Source organism: Molothrus ater, chromosome 3, assembly GCF_012460135.2.
Source record: "Molothrus ater isolate BHLD 08-10-18 breed brown headed cowbird chromosome 3, BPBGC_Mater_1.1, whole genome shotgun sequence".
Taxonomy (NCBI): domain Eukaryota; kingdom Metazoa; phylum Chordata; class Aves; order Passeriformes; family Icteridae; genus Molothrus; species Molothrus ater.
Genome location: NC_050480.2, coordinates 111388005 through 111413919, shown reverse-complemented (window position 1 = coordinate 111413919; position 25915 = coordinate 111388005). Strand labels below are relative to the sequence as shown.

General features: G+C 41.2%; 1 protein-coding gene across 3 annotated transcripts in view; it reads left to right on the top strand.

Moving 5' to 3' along the window:
• The window catches only part of MSRA (methionine sulfoxide reductase A), a 236901-nt gene that overhangs the window by 60266 nt on the left and 150720 nt on the right, over positions 1–25915 (top strand). For all 3 annotated transcript variants that reach the window (XM_036380690.2, XM_036380688.2, XM_036380692.2), the window contains exon 2: positions 25741–25809. In XM_036380690.2, coding sequence (XP_036236583.1) covers positions 25741–25809 — 69 coding nt within the window. The remainder of the gene's footprint in view (positions 1–25740; positions 25810–25915) is intronic.

Genomic DNA, 25915 nt, shown 5'->3' with positions numbered 1-25915 from the left:
GAAAGCGAGAATTTGCATTTTTTTAGATAGTTTATTGATAACTTTCCCGAGATGAACGTTCCTTTTATCTCCCATGCACACACACAGCATGTTCCTTCACTGTAAAACATGTTCAAGAGGCGTTCACTCTCCTTTAGTTGAGGACTAATCAACATGAATCTTGCAAAAAGAGGGATAATGGGATGTTTTAGTTCAAAGTACAGCTGTGGTTTATTAGAGTGATTTGGGGAAGATTCAAACTATCGCTGCTTTGCTGACAAACCTGTCAGCTAAATCTTCAAAGCTCAGTAACAGTCCGGGAAAAAAAATTGTTGGTGGAATTATGGTGAAGAAGAGAGCATTACATAATTTAATGGAAGTGATAGAAACACCCTGGTAGATATTGCAGATATATAGATATTAGTTCTGTATGATTTTTCTGTTCAGACTTTTTAACAGCTCTCATTTGTTGAGGGTAATGAAATCCTGTATGGAATTGAACCACAGACTGTTTGCAGATTATGGAATCCTTTATGTTTGTCTGGGTTTGTATTTGATAATGAACATGTAAGGGATGAAAGTAATAATCAAAGTTTGCTCATCAGCATAAAAAGTGGATTTTCGTCCCTTGCTGAATGGATATGGGATGAAAGGAGAGAGAACACGGAGGAACAGAAAACTGGGAGACATCACACAATGCATGCATTAAAAAGTGCGAGTAAACCTGACATATTTTAGAGAATTCCCTGCAATTGCACTGAAGGCAATTTCACTTTTTTGGCTGCCAAAATGGGCACAAGTGACTCTAGAACTAGTCAGATTTTACTGGTGGTTGATGGAGTCTGGAAGGGATTTGAGATCCCAAATGGGACAGGTCAAAAATCAGTAGAGATTGCATCATGTTCTTACTTTTAGACTAAAGTAGGATTAAGTTGAAGTCCATGATTAAACCTCACTTTCCTCTAGGAGAATCAACCATTTTAGTCATCCACTAAAACTTCATTCCCTCCCCATCTCACTAATTAAAATAAAACCATAGCAAAATCCTCCCAGTAAATATAAACACACTCCATAGGAACAAAGGATACCAAGTATTTTGTTTTGTTATGGAGACCCTGGTTCTGTTACAGCTTTTTCCTGTTGAGGGTCCAAGACTGAAATAGATTCTGGGACCAACAGAATTTAAATTTCATGGAATCCTGGAATGGTTTGGGTTGGGAGAGACCTCAGAGGTGATCCAGTTCCAGCCTATTGCATGGGTCCAGTTGAAGGAACCTTTGCTGGGGCTGTGTCTCAGCCTCACTCAGGTGAAAGGAATCTTCTCTCTCATCTCCATCCCAGCCAAGGTTCTTTGTCAGGGTTTAATTGCTGTGCTATTCCTAAAACACTTCAGAGGATACCCATTCCTCAAAGCCCTCCTTCATCTGTCATCCAAAGAAGGAATTCTTAAAATTCTCTAACCTATTCTCAGTGTATCATTTGAGATTCCATTAGTGATAGAATAATTAACCTGATGAATTATTTTCTTGGAAGGAATGAAGATACTTTCAGTAAGTATCAGTGTGGTATTAACAAAAATAGGTTTTTTTCTTTTCAGGGAAGCAATTAAACATCAGCAGAGAACCTGTGCTGTTATTGTGCTTTTACTTGTTTGATTTCTAGGAACTTTTCATTTGCTCTATAAGTAGCAAAAAACCCAGTGTAGTTTAAATCTCAGTAATCTGCTTCAAAATTTGGCCATCCAACACCCCTATAATGCCATTCCTTGGAGCAGTGCCTAGGATATTTATTTAATTAAATATCATCTGCTTCCTCATTAACATGCGGTTCTTCTTGGCTGTTTTGTTGTTTCCTTTGTGCAGAAATCAGCCAATAAATTTGCATCAGCCCTGATGTATTTTCTTCATTAGATGCTTGGGCTGATGAGTCCCCAGGCAGGCCTTAATTTGATTTACAGTGTACAAAGAATTGAACCTTTTTACAAATTAAAACGAAAATGAAACAAACCATAAGATAACAACCTTCACCAAAGCTCGGGGAAGTGCTACTGTTTGTTGTTTTTCTTTGGAAAAATTATGGAGAGAAACTCCAATGATGTCATAGCAAATTATTACCATAAAATTAATAAGAATCATAGAATGGCTTAATTCTTTAAGATATCTGTTTGTACTTAATTAATAGTCATCACTAAGGCAGGAATTTTCATCAGCTTAAACCTGAAGCTTGTTTTTAATTTATTGTTATAAATTTTATTTGTTTAAAATCTTCCAAATAAGGTTGTTGAGCTGGGAATTTCTGGGATTTAATGTGGGATACTGACACATGTGAGGGAATAAATGCAAATTAGGTGTGTCAGTGGTAATTAATAACAAAGTCCAGAGCATCTTCTCTAGGCTGGACACCCCCAGCTCTCCCAGCCTGTCTCCAGAGCAGATGATTTTGACAGTTTTTAGATTGATTGAAGAGAGCAGTGAGCTTTGAGGCTTCTGCTTTGAATTCCAGACTGAGAAATCCAAATGAATACTTAACACTGAGTAAGCCAAGATTTACAGACAAATTCCTGCTTTAAAATAGAGGGGGCAACTTGATCTCTCAAATTTTGGAAAGATTTTTATTCTGAATATGGGTAAATATTCCTTTATTTTCTTAAAATGTGTCCTGAGAGGAAGCTGAATTAAAGTTATATAGAATTTATAAAATTGAATAGATGGAAATGTTGAAATGGGAAAATTTTCTATAAAAACTGGATAGACACAATGAAACACAATTTTTTTCTTAGATCAATGGAAGTTTTATAGGCAATGTGAAATAAATCCGCTGTGAGCAATGGTCAAGCTCAATTACCAGTGTATGGACACTGCAGCTCCTGATAGAAAATCCCTGGGTTTTGTTCCCATATTTTCCTCACAATGAATGATTGTGGTTTCTAGGAGTGATTTCTAATATTTTGCTACTCCTTGAAATTGAAGTTTGGTCAGTAAATATCTGCCTTTTGCAAACTATTCCTCCTGTGTTGCCCCTTTTTCTGGTGGATGCTACACCTGACTAAGACCTTCCTGTGTGATTAATTTGTTAAATCCCAGTTCCTGAGCACAATCCTGTGCAGCAAATTCTGCTTAGGCAGAAATAGAGCAGATTCCAGGGTTTTCATCCTGCTGGAATCTCAGCCCAGATTTCCACAGGAATGTTTTGGGATCAGCTCTAGTGCAGGATGCCCAAATCTTGTGACCCCCAGGAGCCCCTTTGTTCTTCTTGTCCTTCACCCAGGGAGAGCTGAGGCATTAATGTGTCACACACTATAAAATAATGCAGAGTGGTACCTGTGGTGAGCGTTTTTCTCCATCACTAATTACTGTCTGGAGATTTGTAATGGTATAAATGGGTTTGGCTGGAGTTTGTTTTGTGCGTCAATTATCTGGAGCCAGGCTGGGAGAGCTGGGAGTGCTCAGCCTTGTGAAGAGAAGGCTCCAGGGAGAGCTCAGAGCCTATTCCAGGGCCTAAAGGGGCTCCAGGAGAGCTGGAGAGGGACTTGGGAGAAGGCATGGAGGGACAGGACAAGGGGGAATGACTTCAAACTGGAAAAAGAAGATTTTTATGGGATATTGGGAAGGAATTGTTGGCTGCGAGGGTGGTGAGGCCCTGGCACAAGTTTCCCACAGAAGCTGTGACTGCTCCTGAATCCCTGGAATTGTCCAAAGCCAGGTTGGATGGGACTTGGAGCAGCCTGGGATGTGTCGGAACCCAGGACATTGCTCTGGCTGCCCTGGAGGACTCGAGACCCTGGCAAGGGGCTCAGAGACCTTGGCACGGAGTCAAAAACACCTGTGCCTTGGATTTTAGCCCTTGGAAGCAATTACCAACTTTGTGTGAAGAGTTAAAAGCCACAAGAGTTTGAATAGAATGATAGTGAATTTATCATGGGGTGAAAAAGTACAATTTTGGGGTTTTTAGAATGGGAGTTCAAGAGGCAAGATGGAGGAATCTGGGTGTGTTCTGTCTTTCTCCTTCTTCTTCTTGTCCTCCATCTTCTGCTGTGATGTTGGCACTTCTGGTTTGGTTTAGAGTAGAAACAGACTGTCTAACATAGGTGATCAGTGTTGGAAAATTATTGTAAATAAAGCACAGGTAGTTTTTAGTATAAAAAGATAACACTGCCCCAAGGGTGGTCAGTGTGCCTCAACCCTGACCTGCTGGACAGACCTCAGCAGGTTAGACCTCAGCAGGTCAGAGAAAGAATGTTATAGATAAGAGCAAATAAACAACCTTGAAAATGTGAGCCAAGGAATCCATCTTCTTCTTCAGTCATGGGGCTGGGAAAAAGAGACTTTCTAACACCTCGGGGTCATCTCGACCTCAGAGACCCCATCAGGGATGATGGAAAGTGTCCCTGCCTATGGCAAGGAGGTGGGACTGGATGATTTTAAAGGTCCCTTCCACCCGAAACCATTCCATGATACGATTTTATGTGTCCTATAACAGAGTTCAGTTGTACTGGAGGAGTGATTTGGTTCAGTTTCACAGGGTCAGGCCTTGGGTTTGCAGCTTGTTGATTTCCATTTCTGAGTTGGGCTTCTCTTGCAAGTCTTGCCCTCTGCTTTTCACCAGCTACAATTGTTTTACTGTAATGATTTGTCCTGTCCCAGTTCAGAAAGCTTGTGAGACACTTGAGGGCAGAATCCAAATCTTACAAGTCTGACTTCAGCATCTTTAGAGCTCCCACACTTTTATGTCCTGTTGCAACAACTGTGACTTCTTTACTTGAGTCACTTCATTTCCCTGTAATAAATTTGTTTCCTTGTCAAGATCTAGCACTAATTCAAATTATATCTCTTTCCGTTGCTGATTAAGTCGTTAACATTTAGTACTGATTTGAACATCAAAACCACTAATCAAGCACAAATATTAATGGCTCTGGTTTGGAGCTTTCCCCCTGACCTGGGCTGTGCTGGATCTGTTACGGATCACAAGGGCACAAACAATTTCTGGTGCAGCATTTTTCCTGGAGTGTGAGGAGAGCTTGGAGGAATTTCTTCCCCTACCTCCTTTTTCTTCCCTTGGCCTGGTGATAATGGGTGTTTTTTTTGATATATTTTTTTGTGGTAGTTGGAGCCCTGTCCATTCCCAGTACATTCATTTACTCCACGATCTGTCCATCCTGTTCCCTCCTTGCTCATCAGTCCTCACTCTCTACCTGTGGACTTCTCCTTGGCAAGGATGATGGATTCCATTTGGTGGCTGTGATAAATATTCCACTGGGTTTAATAGAGGAAAAACTCTGATAATAAATGAATGTTATGCAATGGTCTGCTAATTAATCAGTCTGGATGATCCCATATTCCATTTTATCATTTTATCATCTTTACAAATCCTTCCTTTCTAAACAGGACTTTTTGTTCATGGTCATCTTCTTTAAACTAAAAGAGGGGAAATTTTAATTGGATTTTGGGAAGGAATTCTTGGCTGTGAGGGTGGTGAGGCCCTGGCACAGGGTGCCCAGAGAAGCTGTGGCTGCCCCTGGATCCCTGGAATTTTCCAAGACCACTTGGATGGATTTGGATCAGCCTGGGATCGTGGAAGGTGTCCCTGCCTGTGGGAGGGGGTTGAACTGGATGACTCCAACCCAAACCATTTTGGGATTCTGTGATTCTTGAGCTTGAATATAACTGAATTGGTGTTTTTAATAGCGTGTCTTTATGCCACTTTCCTGCAATATGCCTTCCCTCTTTCTAGAGGCTTTTTCTTCTTTTCCTGGGCATGTAGAATTCCACACGTGTTCCATGAACTGTAATAACCACAACATCACTGTAAATCTCTCACTCTTGTTCATTTTTGCGCAGGTATCTCAGAGACCTCAGGCCTATAAAATAACATCAGCTGTATTTAAGTGCCTGAATATTTCCAATGTGCAGGGTAACTCAGTAAATTCCTTGCTTTTTGTTTCTTTATTTTTTTTTCTTCTTTTACTACATTAAATATACATTTATAAATATTGGTACCAGCAGTGTGAGCCTCTTGCCTCCTTTGAGTTATTCCCTCAGCAGGGTGGGATTTTTGCTGATGCTTATTTTGGCCCAGAGCCACTGAGCAGCTCTCCCAAATTCTGAATTAACACTGGAGAACTATGCAGCAAATAATTGAACTCCGTGTTTCTGGCCACTTGCTGTCTTCCATCTGGCAGAGTGTCTTTCCAAAGGTTTTGTGCCTGTTCTTGGTCTCTTGGAGAGGAGCAGGATGAGTAAGAGTTTTCCAGTTGTTTTCCTTTTTTCTCCTGCATGAGGAGAGCACTCACTGAATGTGCTTGAGGTGATAAGCAAACAATCAATCAAGTTTTTTTTTAAAGAAAACACTGAACAGAAGCAAATTCAAAACACTTGGAGGCTTCTGAGGATGCCTTGAATTGCTGTTGAGCCACTCTTTTGCTGAAGTGATGGCCTTAAAAAACTCCTTACAACCCTTGCATGCCTGGGGTGGTGGTGAGGCAGGATTAGTGAAAAAGGAGGGAGAGAGATTAAAGGAGGAGGAATTTTGGAGAGTAGTTCCCAAACTAAATACTGCTTGTCGTGTTCTATAACTTATCAACAAGCTGACAGCCTATTTCAGATTTGGAAATCTCCCAGAATTTGATATTAAATCAAGTCCCCTTCTTCCAGTTCAAGGAGTGCTTTGGCCCTTATCTTGCTCTGCTGTTTGTGGAAGGGTGTAAGGGGAAGGTGGCCTAATCAAGCTCTAAATTAAATGGCTTGGCATTTTTCCAGTCCCTACTTTTTCCTGCTGCCATGAACTGTGTCAAATCTTTTTTCCTCTCGGTTGGCTGTAATCAAAGTGTCATTTTGTCATTATTGATCCTTGTTAGTGCCTGGAAGTGCTGTGGTTGAAAGTTGCTGCTTCCTTAGCCCAAATTTACAGTCAATAAATAAAATTTTCCTCATCCTCACTTCTTAATGAGAATCTTCTCTTACACTTCCCTTATCCTTTCATGTATTTCTTTTAGTGAAATTCATATGGAACATCTGGACTGGATGAAGAGGGAGGAGGGGAGAAGATGGGATTCCTGTAACCTCTCTCCAGGCTCATCTTTTTTGTTTTGTTCCTTTTCCCCTCCCCAGTAAGTTGTTGTTGAACTGTGACATCTCAGAATCTGTCAATCCCACTGTCAACCCGCCCCCTTTTTAGGAAATTGGGATAACTTTTCGCTTCTGCCTTTTAAGTGCTCCCTTTTCTCTTTCTGCTGTCACTCCCTGCAGTGGTGAAATCAATGATCTGTCCTGGTGATTTATTTTTGTGCCTTCACATCTCCCCTTACAAAGTTCATTTACTACTGGTGAGGTCCAGTCCAGAACCTTCCATCAGAGATGCTGGAATGGTTTTCCCAGGGAAGCTGTGGCTGCCCCTGGATCCTTGGATGTGTCCAAGGCCAGGTTGGACAGGGCTTGGAGCACCCTAGGATAGTGGAAGGTGTCCCTGCCCATGGCAGAGGTTGAACAAGATGAGCTTTGAGGTCCCTTCCAACCCAAACCATTCTGTGATTCTGTGACTGGATAAATGTCACAGTTTAAATTTACAGATCTTCTTTTCCTGCTGTTCAGTTGATCTGGATTTATTTTTTTGAGGAAGCAAACAAAGCAGTCCCTTGTCTTTGTGTGAACATTCTCTCTATGTAATTGAACCAAGTTTCATTCCCAATCTTTGACACTTAAGATAATATTTTAGTGGTTTGCTGGAATTCCAAAAAGTCAGATATGAAAGACTTTATCCACCACTTTCTGCATGAAATACAACAAGGAAAGCAATTTAATTGCATTTTGATTCTCAGTTCACTGTCCAAGAATTTTATGTAATTGTTTATTAGAGATTATTGTAATCTCTACTACAATAATTAAAAGATGAAAAGCAATAAAAGGAAATAATCCTGTTGCACAACAACAGGGCTGCCTGACTCTGTGTGTTTTCTTTTGCAGTTATTAACCAACAGAGATATTTTTCTAGTGAAAATTGTGTTTCAAAAATTGCATTACCAGCTAAACAATTTCAAAAGCTGCATTTAATAATATTGTAAAATAAAACTGTTTCCTATGCTTGACTGAATAATGCAGCTTCCTCGAATAGTACAACCCTTTGCTAATTAACTGGGTGCTTTCATATCAGTAGCTGATTATTGCTTCTGGAAACAATCATTTAGCCACTGAGAGAGGAACAACACATCTTAATAAAGACATTTTTCCTTACAGATCAGCTCATTAAAAATTTTCTAGTGCGTGTCATCTGCAAGGCTGTAAAGTGGCTGTGACTGATCCTGTAAAATTCTGTGGGTTTCTGTCTGTAAAATGGGGATATAACAGAGGTGGCCAAATGGTCAGAGGATTGTTTTGATGAAAGGAATGTGTTAGAAATATTGATATTAAAAATACCCTGTCTTTAACTGCTGTTGTGAATTTGAGATTGAATTGGAATGTTCCAGAAAAATACAATTAGGGTGAAAGCATTTTTGCTCTAACTCTGATTTTGATTTGATGAGACAGAGTTCAATAAAATGAATGTTGAGCATTCGTTTTACTTAAACTAACGAGCCATCCTGAGTAGAGAAATCAAATGTAAAATTATCTGTATAATGACAAACAGCCTTCACAAAAACCAGGCCATATTTTTTCCTACATTTGGGAACTCTACATCTTTATTTCAATATTTGGATGTCCCTTTAATTGTAGGCACTTATCTAGAAGTGGTTTTTGTGCTGTTACCCTGGTCAGCAGAACCATCTCAATCCTCTGTAAAGGTTTTGTTGACAGTTATGTAATTTTAATTCATTTGTATAAACACCAGTGAGGAACAAATCTGTGAGTCACAAGCCCTGGACAGGCTGTGTCAGGCAATCTTTAATTTAAGAGCTGAGATTGAAAACTTGGTGTGAAGTTCATTACCAAGTGGTTTTATTTGGATACTTGATGTTGCCTATAAATCTGTTTGTCCTGACAGAGGTGGCCCTTCAATCATCTCCTGAAATTTCTCCTTTCAGAAGGACAAATCATCTGGTGGGAACACGACTGACTCAGGCTGGAGGGACCTCAGGAGGCCTCAGGTCAAAGCAGGGTCAGACAATCTCTCTGTACAAAGTGTTCCAGGGCTTCACCCTCAAATCCTCCCTACATCCACTTGGAACCTGACTCTCTCAATTTGTGTCAAGAGGAAACAGCCTCAAGTTGTTCCAGGGGAGGTTTAGGTTGGATATTGGAAACAATTTCTTCATGGAAAGGGTTCAGCTGCCCAGCGCAGTGGTGGTGTCCCCATCCCTGGGGGGATTTAAGAGTTGTGTGGGTGTGGTTCTTGGGGACATGGATTTAAACCCAAGTGTATCAATTTGGGACATAAAGCAAAAAAAAGCTGAAGTTTACTCAAGAGGTTTGGGACATGGATGCTCTCAGTGGAGAAATCCAGCTTCCTGCTCCTTTCTTTGCCTAACAGGATTTTAAGTGATCATCCTCTGCTTTCATAGATCAACAAGTAGTGAAGAAGCAGCAATTTTTTGGGTAAAGCCTTTGACTTTTAATGGTTTGGACTTGATAATCTCAGAGACCTTTTTCAACTAAATGATTCTGTACTTGTGTGATTCTGTGGCAGTGCTGGGACAGTGATTGGACTCAATGATCTTGGAGGGCTTTTCTAACCTCAACAATTCTGTGATTCTGTGGTTGCTCCAAACCCTATCCAGTCTGGCCTTGGACACTTCCAGGGATGAGGCAGCCACAGTGCCAAGGCCTCACCACCCTCACAGAGAGGAATTCCTTCCCAATATCCCATCTAACCATAGTCTCTTTCAATTTGAAGCCATTTCCCCTTGTCCTGTCATTCCAGGGAATTTTTACTCTTGTAAAAATTCCCTCTCCATCGTTTTTTGCTGGCTCCCTTCAGGTGCTGGAAGGCCACAATGATTGGTCTGGGTGAGAAAGGAATCAGATTTAATTTAACTTCCAAACCTCTTTGACTCCATGGAGTAACTCCTGGTTTTCAGGGGGGGAGCAGAGCCTGTGCTGTGTGGAGATGAGTCGGTGCCATTTGCTTCCAGTGGTGTCTCTTAGGCAGGAATAAATTCCTAATGCTTCGATCAGGAATAAATTCCTGCCCTCACATCCCTCATCAGGGAGGACAGCTTTTATATTTATTTGTGCAACACCTTACAAATTCAGTCTACCTTTGATCATATCAATTTTATGTTATTTTATTTGAGCGTTTCTCGGTAAACCCAGCCATGGGGAGGAGTTCCAGCTGCAGCATTTCCTCTCCTTATTTTCTGTGCCTTTGTCAGCCCCTGTGCTCCTCATTTTGTGCCTCCACTGAGTCATCAGCACTGGTCTAATGGACTGGAACAGCCCAAGGTGGATGGTAATTACTTATTGAGTTGCTGATAGCCCAGATGAGAATAGGACTTATTAGATCAGGAATAATGAAAAGCTGTGTTTAATGCAGAAAACTTAGAGTCTGAAAGGCAAGTGTCTCAATTTATATATCTATTTTTTTTGTATGAAAGAAATTAAAATAGTGGTATAGGAAGGTTTAAAATTAATTACATGAATGATGTTGTTCCGACTTGTTTCAGAATTCCAGGTGTTTTGGGCTGAGATATTTTTAAACCTTTTACCTGCTATTGTTGGGGAGGTTTAAGGAACAAAACCTGTATAAAGTGACCACTGGTATTTTAAATTTTCTTTTTTTTCTTCAAAAAAATATGATCTGCTTTTTCTACCAGTCTTCAAACTTTCAAGTATCATTGCAGGTGTAGACCTGGCTTCCTTTATTATCCCCCAAAGTAATTTTCTCGTTCATCATCATGAAAAGTCCTTTATTAAAAGTTCTGCCGCTGCATTGTTAAATAAAATAACAATAATGACAATAATTATTTGATTTAACTGACACATCAAGTTGGGAACGTGGTGCTCCACTCTGCAGGACAATGTAGAACATTAATGGAGACATGACCCTGAGCTCAGAAAGAATCTTGAGATTGTAAGGATTCAGAAAAATAGGGAAGATTAGAAGGATGCTTTGTGTTTTGATGTAGAGCTTGGTTTGGAGATTCTGTTTCTGTGGTCTCTTCCTGAAATATGAAATATGTTTTTGAACATCAGTGTCACAAAAAGCTCAGCCTGATTATTTCAGAAACAATGAGCCTGTCATTCTCCTCAAGTTCCCATTTTTATGGTGCGATTCTAACCCATCACAATAAAGGCTTCCAGAATCCCACGGCTACAGTAAATAAAATTTGAAGTGGTTTTCCTGAAAGAGAATTGAATACTGTTTCATTTGGAAGAGAAACTTTGCCTTCAAGTAAGCAAAGAGCTGGAGTGACTTGGATCAGCCTTGGATAGGGGAAGGTGTCCCTGTCCATGGCAAGGGTGGAATAGGATGAGCTTTAGGATCTCTTGTAATTTCTGACTCAAAACTGTTTTTTAACTTATATTACCCTACCTGATAAATCATCGTCCCTCTCTCTATATATTTATATTGAATGCACAATTTTGGTTGCCAATTTTCAAATACCAGGGAAAGTTCAGCAGTAACTTAATAAAGACAGTAATTATATTTTCATTATTCCCTCGCTGCTTGTTAAATTGGGTTTGGAGTGTTTTATGGATCTAGAGCAATAAACATTATCTTACTTTGAGAGGTATTATAAAGTGTTGAGAAAAACATAATTATTGTTATTGGAAATGTTTTAATGTGAGAAGGTTAGAGAAACTTAATTATAGGGTTTTTTTCACCAATTAACTGGATATTTTTGAGCTCTGGTAATGTCATTTAGAGCCTTTCTTCTGTGGGCATCACCCCTGAATCTTTGATAGTCAGGAGCAGGCAAAACTTGCTGTCTGAATTTGGGCAGCAGCTCAACCCTATTCCATCTCCGTTTGTACAAAGATAAAGATTCCTCCTCTTTCCAAAATAAGTTTAAATTCAAAAATAGCACAAATTCAGAACCATAACTTCCAGGCTCAGATCTTTCTGTGAATTGCTTGCTGTAAAATTTGGCACCTGGATAATTTGTGAGAAGTTGTAGCTTAGAAAGAAACTTGAACCTCATCACGAGGAAGGTTCTCTTGGTTATGTGATTAAATGTGCACCAGCCCTGTTAAAATCCAATTATTTTCCTTGAATACCAGTTGTAATAGTACCCTGGAGCCAGTTTTTGGAAAGATCCTACAGTATTAAGTGCTGAGCTCTCAGGAAAAGCTGCCATCAGTTCAATGGGAGCCGTTGAATCATTGTGGAAAAGGATCCTTGATTCTGTAGCACCAGAAGCTGCAGCTGAGGCAAGAAAAGTCATTGCAAAATTGGGAGTCACATTTGTGAGACTGTTTCAGCAACAGAAGAGTAAAAATGTTGTAGAACTGAGGTGGTTTTCTGTTAAATAGGCTTTAAAACCTCTGGGCACTTTGTTATGTTTATTTCTGGTAAATCAAGACACATTAAAGGACTAAAACCATCATTAGTTTTGTCGTTTTAGGAAGGAAAAAATTGTTTAAAACCCCTACATCTCTTTTGTGTCCCAAAAATCTGCTTTGGCTGGCATGAAACCACAAGCATTAGTGCAGTTTGTCAATAATTTCAGTGTATGACAGATCTGAATATTTAAATTCAGTTATTACGATTGTTCAGAGCAAAAAAAGACTGGGAAGAACAAGACACTTCATTAATTAGACCTTTATTTGTTAATAAAAGGAGAAAACTTTTAAGAAAAAAGGAATGGGCTGTGGATTTGGGTACAAGTACTTTATGTTTCTCGATTAAGGGAAAGGTTGGATTTCTGTTATGTAAGGAAAGTGGATTCACTGTTACTTATGGAATTTTATCTACTAAAATAATAAATTTTGGGGTTCAACTAACACATAATTACACAGTCAGCCCTTACTGGGCTTGATGGGGTTGTTTTCTTCCTCAGAGGAGTGAAATTCGTTGCAAATACAGGGTTCCCTGGAAAATTGAAATGAGATTCGGTGCTGCATTGGAGATGACAAATCACTTCTTTACAAATAATAAAAAAATGTTGGATTCATTTGGCCAATCTCACCCCAGGCCAGTCACCCCTGGCTGCATCACATCACAACAGGATAAATGTCCTCAAGGAATGATTGGAATATTTTAGCTGATGGCTTTAGGATGAGATGAATCATGTTTAGAATTTCCAGCCTACAACACTCCACGCTTTATTTGCTTATCTCTCTTGCCATAACAGGTCGAAATGTTAATTTTGATGATTTTCAGAATAAATTCTCATTTCCAGCTGAAATCTGCTGCGATTTGTGGGGCTATTCATAGAAATGAGCATAAAGAAGCTAATTTTAGCATGAGGGAGCTAAAATCTCCCATGTTTCTTGTTCCACAGCCAATGGAGGCACAGAGAGTGGGAGAAAACCTTGTTCAGAAGGAAGTTCAAAGCTGAAACCTGATTTTAGATTGTCTGAATTGCTCTCTGCTCACAGCCCCAAGGCCGGCAGAGCTCAAGGAGCGTTTGGGCAACACTCCCAGGCACAGAGTGGGATTGTTGGGGTGTCCTGGGCAGGGCCAGGAGCTGGAATTCATGTTCCTTTCCCACTCAGGATATTCTGTGGATCCAGTTCCATGATTCTGTGTTTCAGTGCCAAAGCCTGGCTGCCTCTGAGAACTTGTGTCACTTACTGAGGTTTTCTGAGCAGCCAAACTCATCCTCCTTCATTTCAAACCCTCTTTTGCATCCCATCCTAAATCACTCATACACTTGGGAAGGTGCAAAATGGCAACTGGGAGTTTACTGTGAGCCATGCCTTCAGGATGGATCCTGTAGATGCAGTTTTGTAGTGGTTGGTGGCTGGTTTGGTTTTTGATGGTCACAGCTTCAGTCAAGAAACAGAATTTGACCCTTAAATTTTTGAGTGATTTATTTGGCTTAAGGTAAAAGTGAAAAATTTGTTGGTTATGATATATTTTATTTTGCAGTTATCATCACTGAGAAATAGAATATCAGCCTTAAACTGTGTCAGCTGCTCATGATGAAGTCATCACAATTTTTTAGAATCGGGGTAATTACTTCCCATTTCAATTCAGAAATGTTTCTTATTAGAATCCCTTCCCCATCCACTCCATATCATAGCACAGTTCAGCCCTTACCAGGCTTGATGAGGTTGTTTTCTTCCTCAGAGGAGTGAAATTCATTGGCTACTGGATTCCCTGTAAAATTGAAGTGAAATTAGGTGCTACATTGGTGATAAGGAATTATTTCTTTAACAAATGTTGTGTTCATTTGGCCAATTCTCTCCCAGGCCAGGCACCGCTGGGCCTGTACATACATGGGGAAAGGCTCTAGAATCTGCATGAAATAGTGGAATTATAGAATGGTTTGGGTTGGAAGGGACCTCAAAGATCACCTGTGTGACCAAACCTGGCTACCAAACCCAAACCAGTGCTTGGTAACACCATTCTCACCTTCATTTTACCATCAGCTTCTGAGCTGCTTCAGGCGGTAAAATCACAATTTCCTTTTTCTCAACAAAGCCCAGTTTTGTGGAATTATAGAATGGTTTGGGTTGGAAGGGACCTTAAAGATCCCCTGTGTGACCAAACCTGGCTAGCCAAACCCAAACCAGTGCTTGGTAACACCATTCTCACCTTCATTTTACCATCAGCTTCTGAGCTGCTTTAGGCGGTAAAATCACAATTCCCTTTTTCTCAATAACTTGGCTCTCCCGGTTTTCCTTCGCTGTGCCGAGGGGGGAAATCACCAGGAAAAAGGCTGGAGCAGATTAGGAGGCTCAGCTGAGCATTGGGGCTGGTCATTTATCACTGTCAGCGGGGCCAGGGGGGACGAGGCACTGGAGCGTTCGCGCTCATCCGCGGAGTGACAGCTGACGGGAGCCTGGCGCAACCTCCGGGCAGATAATCTGCCATGGAGTGGGAATGTGCGCGAGGGAGATACTCTATCACCAGCACCACACTGTTCCCCATGGCTCCACCAGGCAAAAGGATCCTAGAATCTCTGCTGGTCAGAGTGACTCTGAGATGCGTACAAGCTTCTTTTTCCCAGCCCGGCAGTAGAAGAAGAAGAAGTCAGGATTCTTTTGTTCTCGTTCTCAAGGTTGTTTATTATTTCTTATCTATAATATTCTTTCTCTGAGTTGCTGTAGGTCTGTCTGGCAGGTCAGGTTAAGGCACACTGCTCGTCTTTGGGGTGGTGTTATCTTTTTATACTAAAAACTACGTGTACACTATTTACCATAACTTCTTAATACCTATCACCTGTGTTAGACAGTGAGTTTCTACTCTAAACCAATCTAAAACTACCAGCATTACCCAGAACATGGAGGCTAGGAAGAAGAAAGAAGAAGGACAGGGCACGTCTAAATTCTTCTATCTTGGGGCTTTGAGCCCCCATTCTAAAAAAAAATAAATTCTCATTTTCAGCTGGAATCCGCTGTGATTTTTGGGGCTATTCATAGAAATGAGCGTTAAAAAGCTCTAAAACTCTAAAAATCTATTTTTCACCCCATGACAAATTCGCTGTCATTCTACTTAAACTCTCTTGACTTGTAATTCTTCATATAAAGGTTGGTAATTGTTTTTCTATGGGTCAAGATCAAAGGTGCAAGGGTCTTGGGCTCTGTGCCGAGGTCTCAGAGCCCCCTGGGCAGGGGCTCGAGTCTTCTAGGGCAGCCAGGGGAATTTCTTGGGTTCTGACAAAAGGGAACAGCAGCAGGGCTTTAGGGGACAGGGGGAATTGGGATGTGTGGCTAAAAAGGGGCTGGGCCTTGCTGCCGTGGATTTGTAGATTTGCGAATCCGGGTGGATGGAGTGGTGGGGATGCATGGGGAAGGAATGATAATGGAATGGAAAGGGCTGGGTGCTTCACATCTCAGTTTAATTCTGCTATGAAGTCTGTTTAAAAATGGCAAAACCCACCCTGGCAAATACAGGCCTCAGTGAATCTAAATATTTTAAAGAACCAGAAAAATGTCTTGTGATAGAAGACTGAAATAGCAGCAGGAAAAATCTGATAAGGGAAGGTTTATACATATTTTCTGCAATGTTCAGGGGAAAAAAGGTTGAGGGAATTTGGATTGTTCAGCTTGGAAAAGAGAAGCTTCGGAGTGCTGCCCCTTCCAGTACCTGGAGGGAGCCTAAAAGAAAGGTGGAGATGGAATGTTTACAGGAGCATCGAGAAGGGCTTCCCACTGCCACAGGGCAGGGATGATGGGATATTGGGAAGGAATTGTTCCCTGTCAGGGTGGGGAGGCCCTGGCACAGGGTGCCCAGAGAAGCTGTGGCTGCCCCTGGATCCCTGGAAGTGTCCCAGGCCAGGCAGGACAGGTCTTGGATCAGCCTGGGACAGTGGAAGGTGTCCCTGCCCATGGTAGGAGGTAGAAGAGGATGAACTTTAAGGTCCCTTCCAACCCAAACCATTCCATAATTCTATTAAATATTTCCTGTAGGTGCTAATTTAGAGCAAGGCTCCCCAGCCAGTGTGAGAATATCCTGATCCCAAAAATTCTTGTTCTGCTACCTCATAAAAAGTTTTGCATCTTGAATTTGGTCACTCTGCAACTCAAAACTTATTGTTTTGAATTTGCTGTTATTTTTATTAACTGTATCCCGTTTTGCTTTTCATGACAAATCATATGCATTGCCTTAACTGGGGAACATTTTAATTGAGCACTGCTGGAGATTTTCCAATAAATTAACATTACATGTTTTTAACAGATGTCTGAAGTTGACATTGTTATTAGACATTGTAATTAATAGAAGTATTACCCAAATTAAAATCTCAGGGCCTCAGAAAAATTAAATTGTAGGTGACTGAGTGATGTTAACTCATTAATAGAGAGTGACTTTTGAATTCCCTCCACTGGGTTTTATTAGCCCAGTAAACACATTTTTCCAAGTAGCTGGAGAGGGAGTTGGACAAACCCTTTGGAATAAGGGCCTTGTGAATCAAGACATGTTTTACCAATGGTGTTGTGAGGTTCTTTAACCTGTCATTGTCTTATTGGTGTAATATGCCCAAAAGTACCTTTCTGGGATGTTGTAAAGTTTTAACATCATGCCATTGTAGAATCCTAGAAGGGTTTGGTTTGGAAAGGACTTTGAAGATGGTCCAGTTCCAATCTCCATATATGTAATTAAAGATTTGAAAGAACACAACTCTGCATTTTGTCTACAAATTCACGGCCAGCCACGGATTTCAAAGGTCTTTTCCCACTTTGAACATGAGTGGGAACGTCCAGCAAAAATTATCTTGAGTCTCATTTTGAGAAGCCATGGACATAAAAATCAATGCCAGCTCATCAGTGCTAGGTGCCATGAGGCTTAACTGCTCTCAGGGTGAACCCTCAAAAAGGGAGCAGTCTAAATCCAAAGTCACACTTAGGAGGTTATTTATGTAAATATTAACCTCTTGTACTCTGGAAAGAATGAGACATTTGTGTGGTGATTCATTTGGCATACTGTTTTCTTCAGGATAAAACCAATCATACTTAAAAATGTCACTCTCTGAGCACTGATTATAAGGAAAGTAGTGACAAACTTGGATGAATTCCACCTATAACCCTGAAGTAATATCACAGAGATTCAGGATCTGTTCAGGGGAAGGATTAGGATTGTAAAAGGAAATTGTTAATAAACAATATGATTAAAAGCAGTTTGGAGGGGATTTTTTACGTCTGCATTGTTTTGCATTGCAGAGGCTTCCCTAGAATTTGGCATTTCTGTTGCTGATTCCCAAGTGAGGAGACATTGAACTGAGCAGTGCCAGAAATTCACTGACCAGCAGAGATCAGACCCCAGCCCGTGGCTTTACAGACTTTATAAAAGTTTATTTCTCCCATGAATCTTCAGGCCTTCCCTCAGGTGGTTCCTGCACTTTGTAGACAGTTTTTTCCTCAGTAATTATGGGATGCAAACTCATATTCCATAACAGGAGAACAGAGTGTTCCTGGAGCTGCTTTGCCTCTCTCCGTGATCCTTTCTGGAATTCCTGCCCAGGGCTTTGTGCTGCTTCCCATTTTTCACGGTGCACACACCACGTTCCAGATGAGCATCCAGGGCATGTTTTATTCATGTGCTTTTCACCCCTTAGTTGGGATCATTAATAAAGCTGCTAAATAAACCCAGGCTTAACAACCCTGCTCGCCACACCCCATTGGACATCTCCTCCCGCTGCCTCACGCTCTGTTTATCACCATCCTTTGTTTGGATCTCTTGGTTTTCCAGCCTGTCTGATGCCATTCTTACCCAAGCTGGTTAATATAAGGGTTTCAAGTGGTGTTTTGAGAGGTGTTGTCTGTAATTATGAAGTAAATCCAGTTGTGTTTTATCATCTTCATTCTGTTCCTGTTCTAATAAGAGGCTCCATGAAAAGCAGGAATGGCAGAGATGGCCCGGATAGTCTGTGGTAGGTGGATACCTCAATGCCAGGCTCTGCTTCAGCTTTAAGGCTCTTCTATTTTCTTTTCAATTTTATATTTTAGGAAGCTGTAAACTTCCCATCTCTGAAAGTGTCTGAGGCCAGGCTGGACAGGGCTTGGAGCAAGCTGGGATAGTGGAAGGTGTCTGTATTTTTATTATTTTCTTTTGTGTTACCCCATCCAACCTGGCCTCGGGCACTTCCGGGAATGGGGTAGCCACAGCTTCTTTGGGAGATTAAAAAGAATAAGTTTTAAAAATGACAACTGCTCATTATATTATAACAGAACTCCATGAACTAGGCTTTTGGGAAATGAAATGATGTCACAGTCTCAAAAATACCACAAGAGCTGATTACTTTGTGTATCTCATATATCTGTCTATGTTATCTTTCTGATCTGGCAGCCCTTCTAGACAGGATTCTTACACAATCTGAGATTCCTTTTGGTTGGTGTCATTATTTTCCTCTGCCATTGTTTCCTTTGCCATTTTGATAATGTATTTTACTGTTAATGTTCGTTCTGGTTCATAACACATAATCTCCATCAGTGTCGGGGCAATATTTTAATAAATATTTGTGTACACACAGGTACATCTAATCCTTCCCCTGAACAGATCCTGAATCTCTGTGATATTACTTCAGGGTTATAGGTGGAATTCATCCAAGTTTGTCACTACTTTCCTTATAATCAGTGCTCAGAGAGTGACATTTTTAAGTATGATTGGTTTTATCCTGAAGAAAACAGTATGCCAAATGAATCACCACACAAATGTCTCATTCTTTCCAGAGTACAGGAGGATTCAAGGCTGAATACTCAGATGCAGATATCCAGTGTGGAAGATGAAAGCCAAGTGCAAGGGTCCAAATTTAAGAATATTTAATTTGTGTACTCCAAACCTCCAAAGTTCAACACCTACAGTGTGAGAGAACAGATCAAGCAGAATGTGTGGTCACAATCAGGCTGCGATGGGTCACATAATCTCACAATCCCAGAATTGTTTGGGTTGGAAAAACCCTCAGAGATCACTGAGTCCAACCATTCCTGACAGCCATGGCCACCAGTGATCCATGTCCCCAGGTGTCACATCCACGGGGCTCCAGGGATGGGGAATCCACCCCTGTCCTGGGCAGCTGTGCCAGGGCTGGACAGCCAAATTCCTTCCTTTTCCAGGAACGAATTGTTCCCAATATCCAACCTAAAACTCCCCTGGTGCAGCTTGAGGCCATTTCCTGTCCTCCTGTCCCTGTTCCCTGGGAGCAGAGCCCGACCCCCCTGGCTGTCCCCTCCTGTCAGGAGTTGTGCAGAGCCACAAGGGCCCCCCTTGAGGCTCCTTTTCTCCAGGCTGAGCCCCTTTCCCAGCTCCCTCAGCCGCTCCATAGTTTGTGACCTTGTCTCCTCAACAGCAGGAAGTGTTACTGTACTTTCCAGGATACTTTCTTTTATTTATACCCCAAATATATCCCCGATCCCCATATTTTACTCTCACATCCCACTCCTCTGTCCCAGCTGCTATGAATTCACTCCCCCAGTCCCCAGTACCTCTACCCCAGGGGACTGGGAATTTCACAATCACTATTTCTCCTCCTCTGCACCTCCACCACCCTCTTTAAGAAATTTATTCGTTTTCAATCCAAAACCTCATTTTCCTGTCACTCCTGGTCCATTTCGTGGCAGGAGCTGTAGAACAAACCCAGTGTGTGATCTCTGGCCTTTGTTCATTAAGCAGCACCTCTGTTTTTTGAGGAGCCCATGTGTTCTGGAGGCTGAGCTGACACTCTGTGCTAGGACACATCACATTCTGTGCCATCAGTCAGTTCCTGTGTCCCAATCTGTTTGATGGCCTGGATGCAGAGAGCACAGCATGTCACATTGTGGGACATCATCTCCAGAATACATTTCCAAACTGGTTTCAGCTGCCACTCTTCCTTTCCTGATCTGTTTTGATAAATAAACTTATATATTTTTCAACAACATTTGTGATTATTACATTCCATTGAGTGACATCAGGGTTTTTTTAAATAATAGCTAGGATCCCTCATGTCAGGACAGCACCACAATACTACAAAGAGTTGTGGGTCCAATAATTCAAATAATTCAAAATTCAAATTGTTGAATTGCTGTGACATAGCCACCTCTCCTTTTAATTTGTCGTGAGCAGATCTCTCCTGATGGAGAGGGTGGAACTGGAGAAGTGAGGTAAAAGAAACCCAGCAAATCCTGTTCATCTTTGCCAATGCTAAGGATCCAAAAGACTCATCAGAGGTGGAGACATAAATGACCAGGATTGGGGATCGATGTCTCTGTGCTGAAAATATCCTTTGGGACACAAAGGGGTTTGAACTGTAACACTTGAGAGTTTATCTGAGATGACAGGAGGTTTTTTATTGCGCAGGAGCTTTTAGAACTGACAGTTCTGCTCGTTGAACTAGACCTGAAAAGAAAGAAGAGCTTCTGTTTCATCACCAGCCAGGAAGGATTTAGGGATGAAATTCTGCCATAAATTAAAAATCTCATCCCACTCAAGGAGAGCAGCCCTCTCCCTTGTGTGCCTCTCTTTAGTCCTTCCTCCAAGAGCCCCAGTGAATCTCTGATTTCCTGCTCTGTTTTTCCCATTTTTTTTGGTAGTTTTTGAAATCCTAGATTTTGAAATCCAAATTCCACCTTCAGGAACAAGGAGAAATGGGAGGGTCTTAGTTTGGATTGGAAAAGGGGGATTTAGCAGGTAATTCCTATTCATTCAGAAGCACTTCCTTCAATCTTTAACAGCCAAACTTTCTCTCTGTCCTTTGCAGACCATCCCAAAAGCATTTTCTCGTGTCCAGGAGAATTTGGGAGAGGGGATGGATATAAATAAAGTGAATGATTTCACTCTCTGTTTGAATTAGTGAGGATTTGGAACAATCCCATCCTTGCACAATTTACTAAATTCTCATTTTTGGCATAATTTGGTACATGAGGTGTGTGTGACTTCTCCTGGCACACACATCATGTACCTTTTTAATGAACTAAACAATTTCTTTAAGGAAGTATCTCTTGGGTTAGAAAACAGTGAAAAAATAAATAAACATCCTTAGATTTAAAAAATCAGGCTTGAAGGTATTTAGGCCTATAAATGAATGATCTATAAATGAATGACTTATTTTATAGAAGTACTGGCCAGTTGTGGCTTTCACAAGTGAAAAGTGAACAGAAATTCTGGAGCCCAGAAGTTCCTAGAATCAGTTCATTTACTCAGGCACAAGCACAAACCAAGGTCAGATCCCTATCTTCTAAAGCAAGTGAATGAAATATAATTAAGTTATATTATGCCTTATATTCCACTTTTGGAAATAGTAACCTGGGAGATCCTTTTATAACGGCTTAAAAAAATTCTTATGTTCCCTGATCTATTTTTTCTCCCAGATTCCCAACCCCTCAGTAGCCCAAATCCTCCACCATGGTGGTGTGATAGGAAATGTAGGAAAAAATTAAGAAAAGGCAAAAAAGAAAGTGGAAAGGAATCCTTCAAGTAGCAGCTGATTTCTTTGGGATGTTCCCATCCCTGCTTTTCCCTTTTCCTCCTCCTTTCCCCTGTTCCCATCGTGACTGTGCTTTAGGAGATGGAGGAGGCTCCTGGTAATTGGTTAATCAGCTATTTTCAATTCAATTCCTGGCTGTACTTACCATGGAAAATTAACAGTCCTTGCATATAAATATGACCCCTACTCCTGGATTAATTTGATTATGTGAGAATCTCAGTTTTCATTTAAAAATAATAACTTTCTGGCTGCTCTGATGAAACAAGTTTGGATATGTAATCTAAATATTCCCTAATGGCTTAAAAAAAATCAAAAGACAAATATGAAGAACATATGAATCTCTTGTTAATAGAATTTAAATGTTCTCAAATCTTTGCTGTGATTGCTAGAGATTGAATATTTTGAGACCAGAAAATTCCTGATTTTCATTCACTGCTGGATAAGCATTCTCTGAAAGCCAAACCTTTTTTAAGCATCTTCATTTGGGTCCACAAAAAGAGAAGTGATGTTCATTAAATGACTGAGGGTATCTTAACCCCGAGTTCTTTAAATTTCCCTGAGCTTGTAAATCTGTTTGGGACCTAAGTCAGGCTAGTTTGAAAGGAAATATTTTTTACAGAACTTTCCCATTTGAGCATATTTCATTGTTAACTTTATCTATCATGAGTGTGATACCATCAACCCATGGAACAGGGAGGATAAATAAAATGCATCCTAACAAATTAAAATGTGCCAGAGAACAGGTCTGGGCATTGGAACTCGATTGTCCACGCTGATAAATTGCTGGGATAGGATCAAACCTGATTTCATCTGGGCTAATTAACTATTGGATAGTTTGTAGATAAGAACTTTCTGTTTGAGTGGTTGAGTGGTACAGACTCATGGTGAGGGCAGCAGGGAGGGAGATGGTTCTAATTGGCCTCATGAGACCCCCACCTGCAGAGCTGCCTCCAGCCCTGGGGCCAACAGCAGAAGGATGTGGAGCTGCTGGAGAGAAACCAGAGGAGGCCATGGAGATGCTCCAAGGGCTGGAGCCCCTCTGCTCTGGAGCCAGGCTGGGAGAGCTGGGGGTGCTCACCTGGAGAAGAGAAGGAAATAGGGAGAGCTCAGAGCCCCTGCCAGGGCCTAAAGGGGCTCCAGGAGAGCTGGAGAGGGACTGGGGACAAGGGATGGAGGGACAGGACACAGGGAATGGCTTCCCACCATCTGAGGGCAGGGTTAGATGGGATATTGGGAAGGAATTCCTGGCTGTGAGGGTGGGAAGGGCCTGGCACAGGGTGCCCAGAGAAGCTGTGGCTGCTCCTGGATCCCTGGCAGTGTCCAAGGCCAGGCTGGATGAGGCTTGGAGCAATCTGGAACAGTGGAAGGTGTCCCTGCCCACAGCACAGGGTTGGATTTTTTAGATGGTTAGATGGTCTTTAAGGCTCCTTCCCAAGCCATTCCATGATTCTGTGATAAGCCCTGTGTGGACAGAGCTTCACCTGCAGTCAGTGACTCTTTAGCCAAGGGCTGTTGTAGGACCATAGTTAGAAACTATCCAGTGAGAGGTGCAAAAACTGAGCAACGCCTAAGAAATATTGAGGATCTGCTTAGCAACTTTGGATTATCTTTCCATGTATCTTCGATCTGTGAAGGATTGTTTCTGTTAAAATCAAAAGATTCTGAGGAGTACAGGGCAGACACTGCACCTGTCTGAAACAGACTTTGCCTGAAGCTGAAATTGAATGTCAAGTCCTCCAGGATCTGTGTGGTTTTCAGTTCCTACTGGCTCTTTTCATCAGTGTGTCACAGGAATCTCTCAGGCTTAGCATGGAAAATTTAGAGTTTTGGCAGTTGATGATGGAGCAGCATTTGGAAGTTTTTAGAGGTTGTTGTTCATGAATTTATGTTCATGAAAATTTGGGCTGCGTGAATATCAATGAAATAAAAGTAAGAATCTATTCCTTAACTTTTCTTGGGAACCCTGAGGACCAAGGAGATTAAATAAAAATGATATAGAGACATCCCTGGAAGTGTTCCAGGCCAGCTTGGATGGGGCTTGGAGCAGGCTGGGATAGTGGAAGGTGCCCCTACCCATGGCAGGAGGTGGGACTGGATGAGCTTTAAGGTCCCTTCCAACCAAACCATCCTGGGATTTGATGATCCATGTCCTTCTAATTCCGCTTTTCTGTGCCCAGTAATGGATTAACTCCATAAATTGACAGTATTTGGGTGGAATGTGCTGTTTTCAGCCCCAGGAATCTGAAATGAACTCACAGCCAGTCCAGTGCTCATTGGAAATCTCTCCATGGCTCTGTAACACCAGGTTTTATCCTACTTACTGCAATCCCTTGTCTCTGGAATGACAATGAGGCTTGGAAAAGTAATTTATTCTTTCTCTTGGCAAGCTACAGGGATAGTCCTATTTTTTTTTCCTTAATCCATGGGGCCAAAGTATTCCTGATTTTCTGGATTCAGTCTATCCAAATTGTAGGTGAGAATTAAAATATTTTCATATGGAAAACTGTTCTGTAAAAAGCCTCAAACTGGGACATTCTTTACTTCTCTTGGGGAGAGTTGTTGTTACTTATACATTGCTATTTAGGTGTTGTTACTTTCTTCCTAAGGTTGAATGTGTATTTTGTTAAGGCCCATTTAAATTTGGGGTTTTTTTGGGTTTATTTTTTACTATTTAATGCATCTGTGCAGGAAATACTGGAAAAAAATAGTGAGCCAAAGTATGAATGACACGAAAATGAATCATTTTATCTGGCTGAGATCTTAGAAATTAAAGTATGAAGACATTGGGAGACAACTTGGGAACTCTGAAAATATTACTTTCATTCAAGCCCGTCTCACCTCTGAAAGTTTAATTTTAATTTTAATATATTGAAAGCCTGGCCATTTGAAATGATAACTGCTTCATACATCATGGATGTCACTCACTCTGTAAATGAAGGCAGCTATCAGGGCGAGGGCAGGGTTAGTTTATTTGATCTTACAAGATGTTCTGTAATTTTTCTGACTGTTCACTCCTCTCCCGTGGCTGTAGATCATGTTGGGAATAGCAGCTACAGCTAACGAGGTTGAAACCTTGGTCATGTTACTCCCACTCTGGAGCTTCCCAACAATTTTCTTCCCAAAGCTTCTCTCTTGAGGCACAGGACAATCAATTTTCCTAAATGCCACCAATTGACTCGTGGCACCTCTTGCTCCACTTGCAGATAACCCTGATTTTCCCTTTTCACTGACTGTTGGTAAATGTTGGATGCCAGCTGGGATTAGGAATGTGCCTCCCTGCTAATGAGAAATATTGTTTGCAGAGAATTCACAAGTGAGCCCACATTCCTTATCTGACCTGGTTTATTCCTCACCAGCATCAGGACTAAAGGAATTAAAATAATGCATGCATTGAGAAAACATCTTGATTTTTTCCCAGGGAAATATTTTGTGAACTGAAAGTTGTATTTTGAATTCAGGCAGTTTCATTTCTTGAAACCATTGTTTAAAATGTGGCTGAGCAGCAAAAAATCAATGTGGAGATGGCAGTGAGAAGGTTTTGAACTACAAGAGGGCAGGGTTGGATGAGATATTGGGAAGGAATTCTGCTGTGAGGGTGGGGAGGCCCTGGCACAGGGTGCCCAGAGAAGCTGTGGCTGCCCCTGGATCCTTGGAAGTGTCCAAGGCCAGGCTGGAGGGGGCTTGAATCAACCTGGGATAGTGAAAGTTGTCCCTGCCCATAGGAATTGTTCAGGTTTCAATGGATCTGTGAGAAATAAACAATTGATTTTATGCAAAGCAAATACTCTATCACATTTTAACTTTTTTTTTTTTTCCCCTTCTAGATAAACATCATGTCAATGGGAACAGAATGGTTGAACCTTTCCCAGAGGGAACACAGATGGCTCTGTTTGGTAAGGCATCAGTTTGAAAATAAAATCTCAAAATTCTGTGGTGTTCCTGCATTCCAAATTTCTTAATTTCAGCCTGACTCCTTTGAGTTTCAGAACCTGGGCTGCT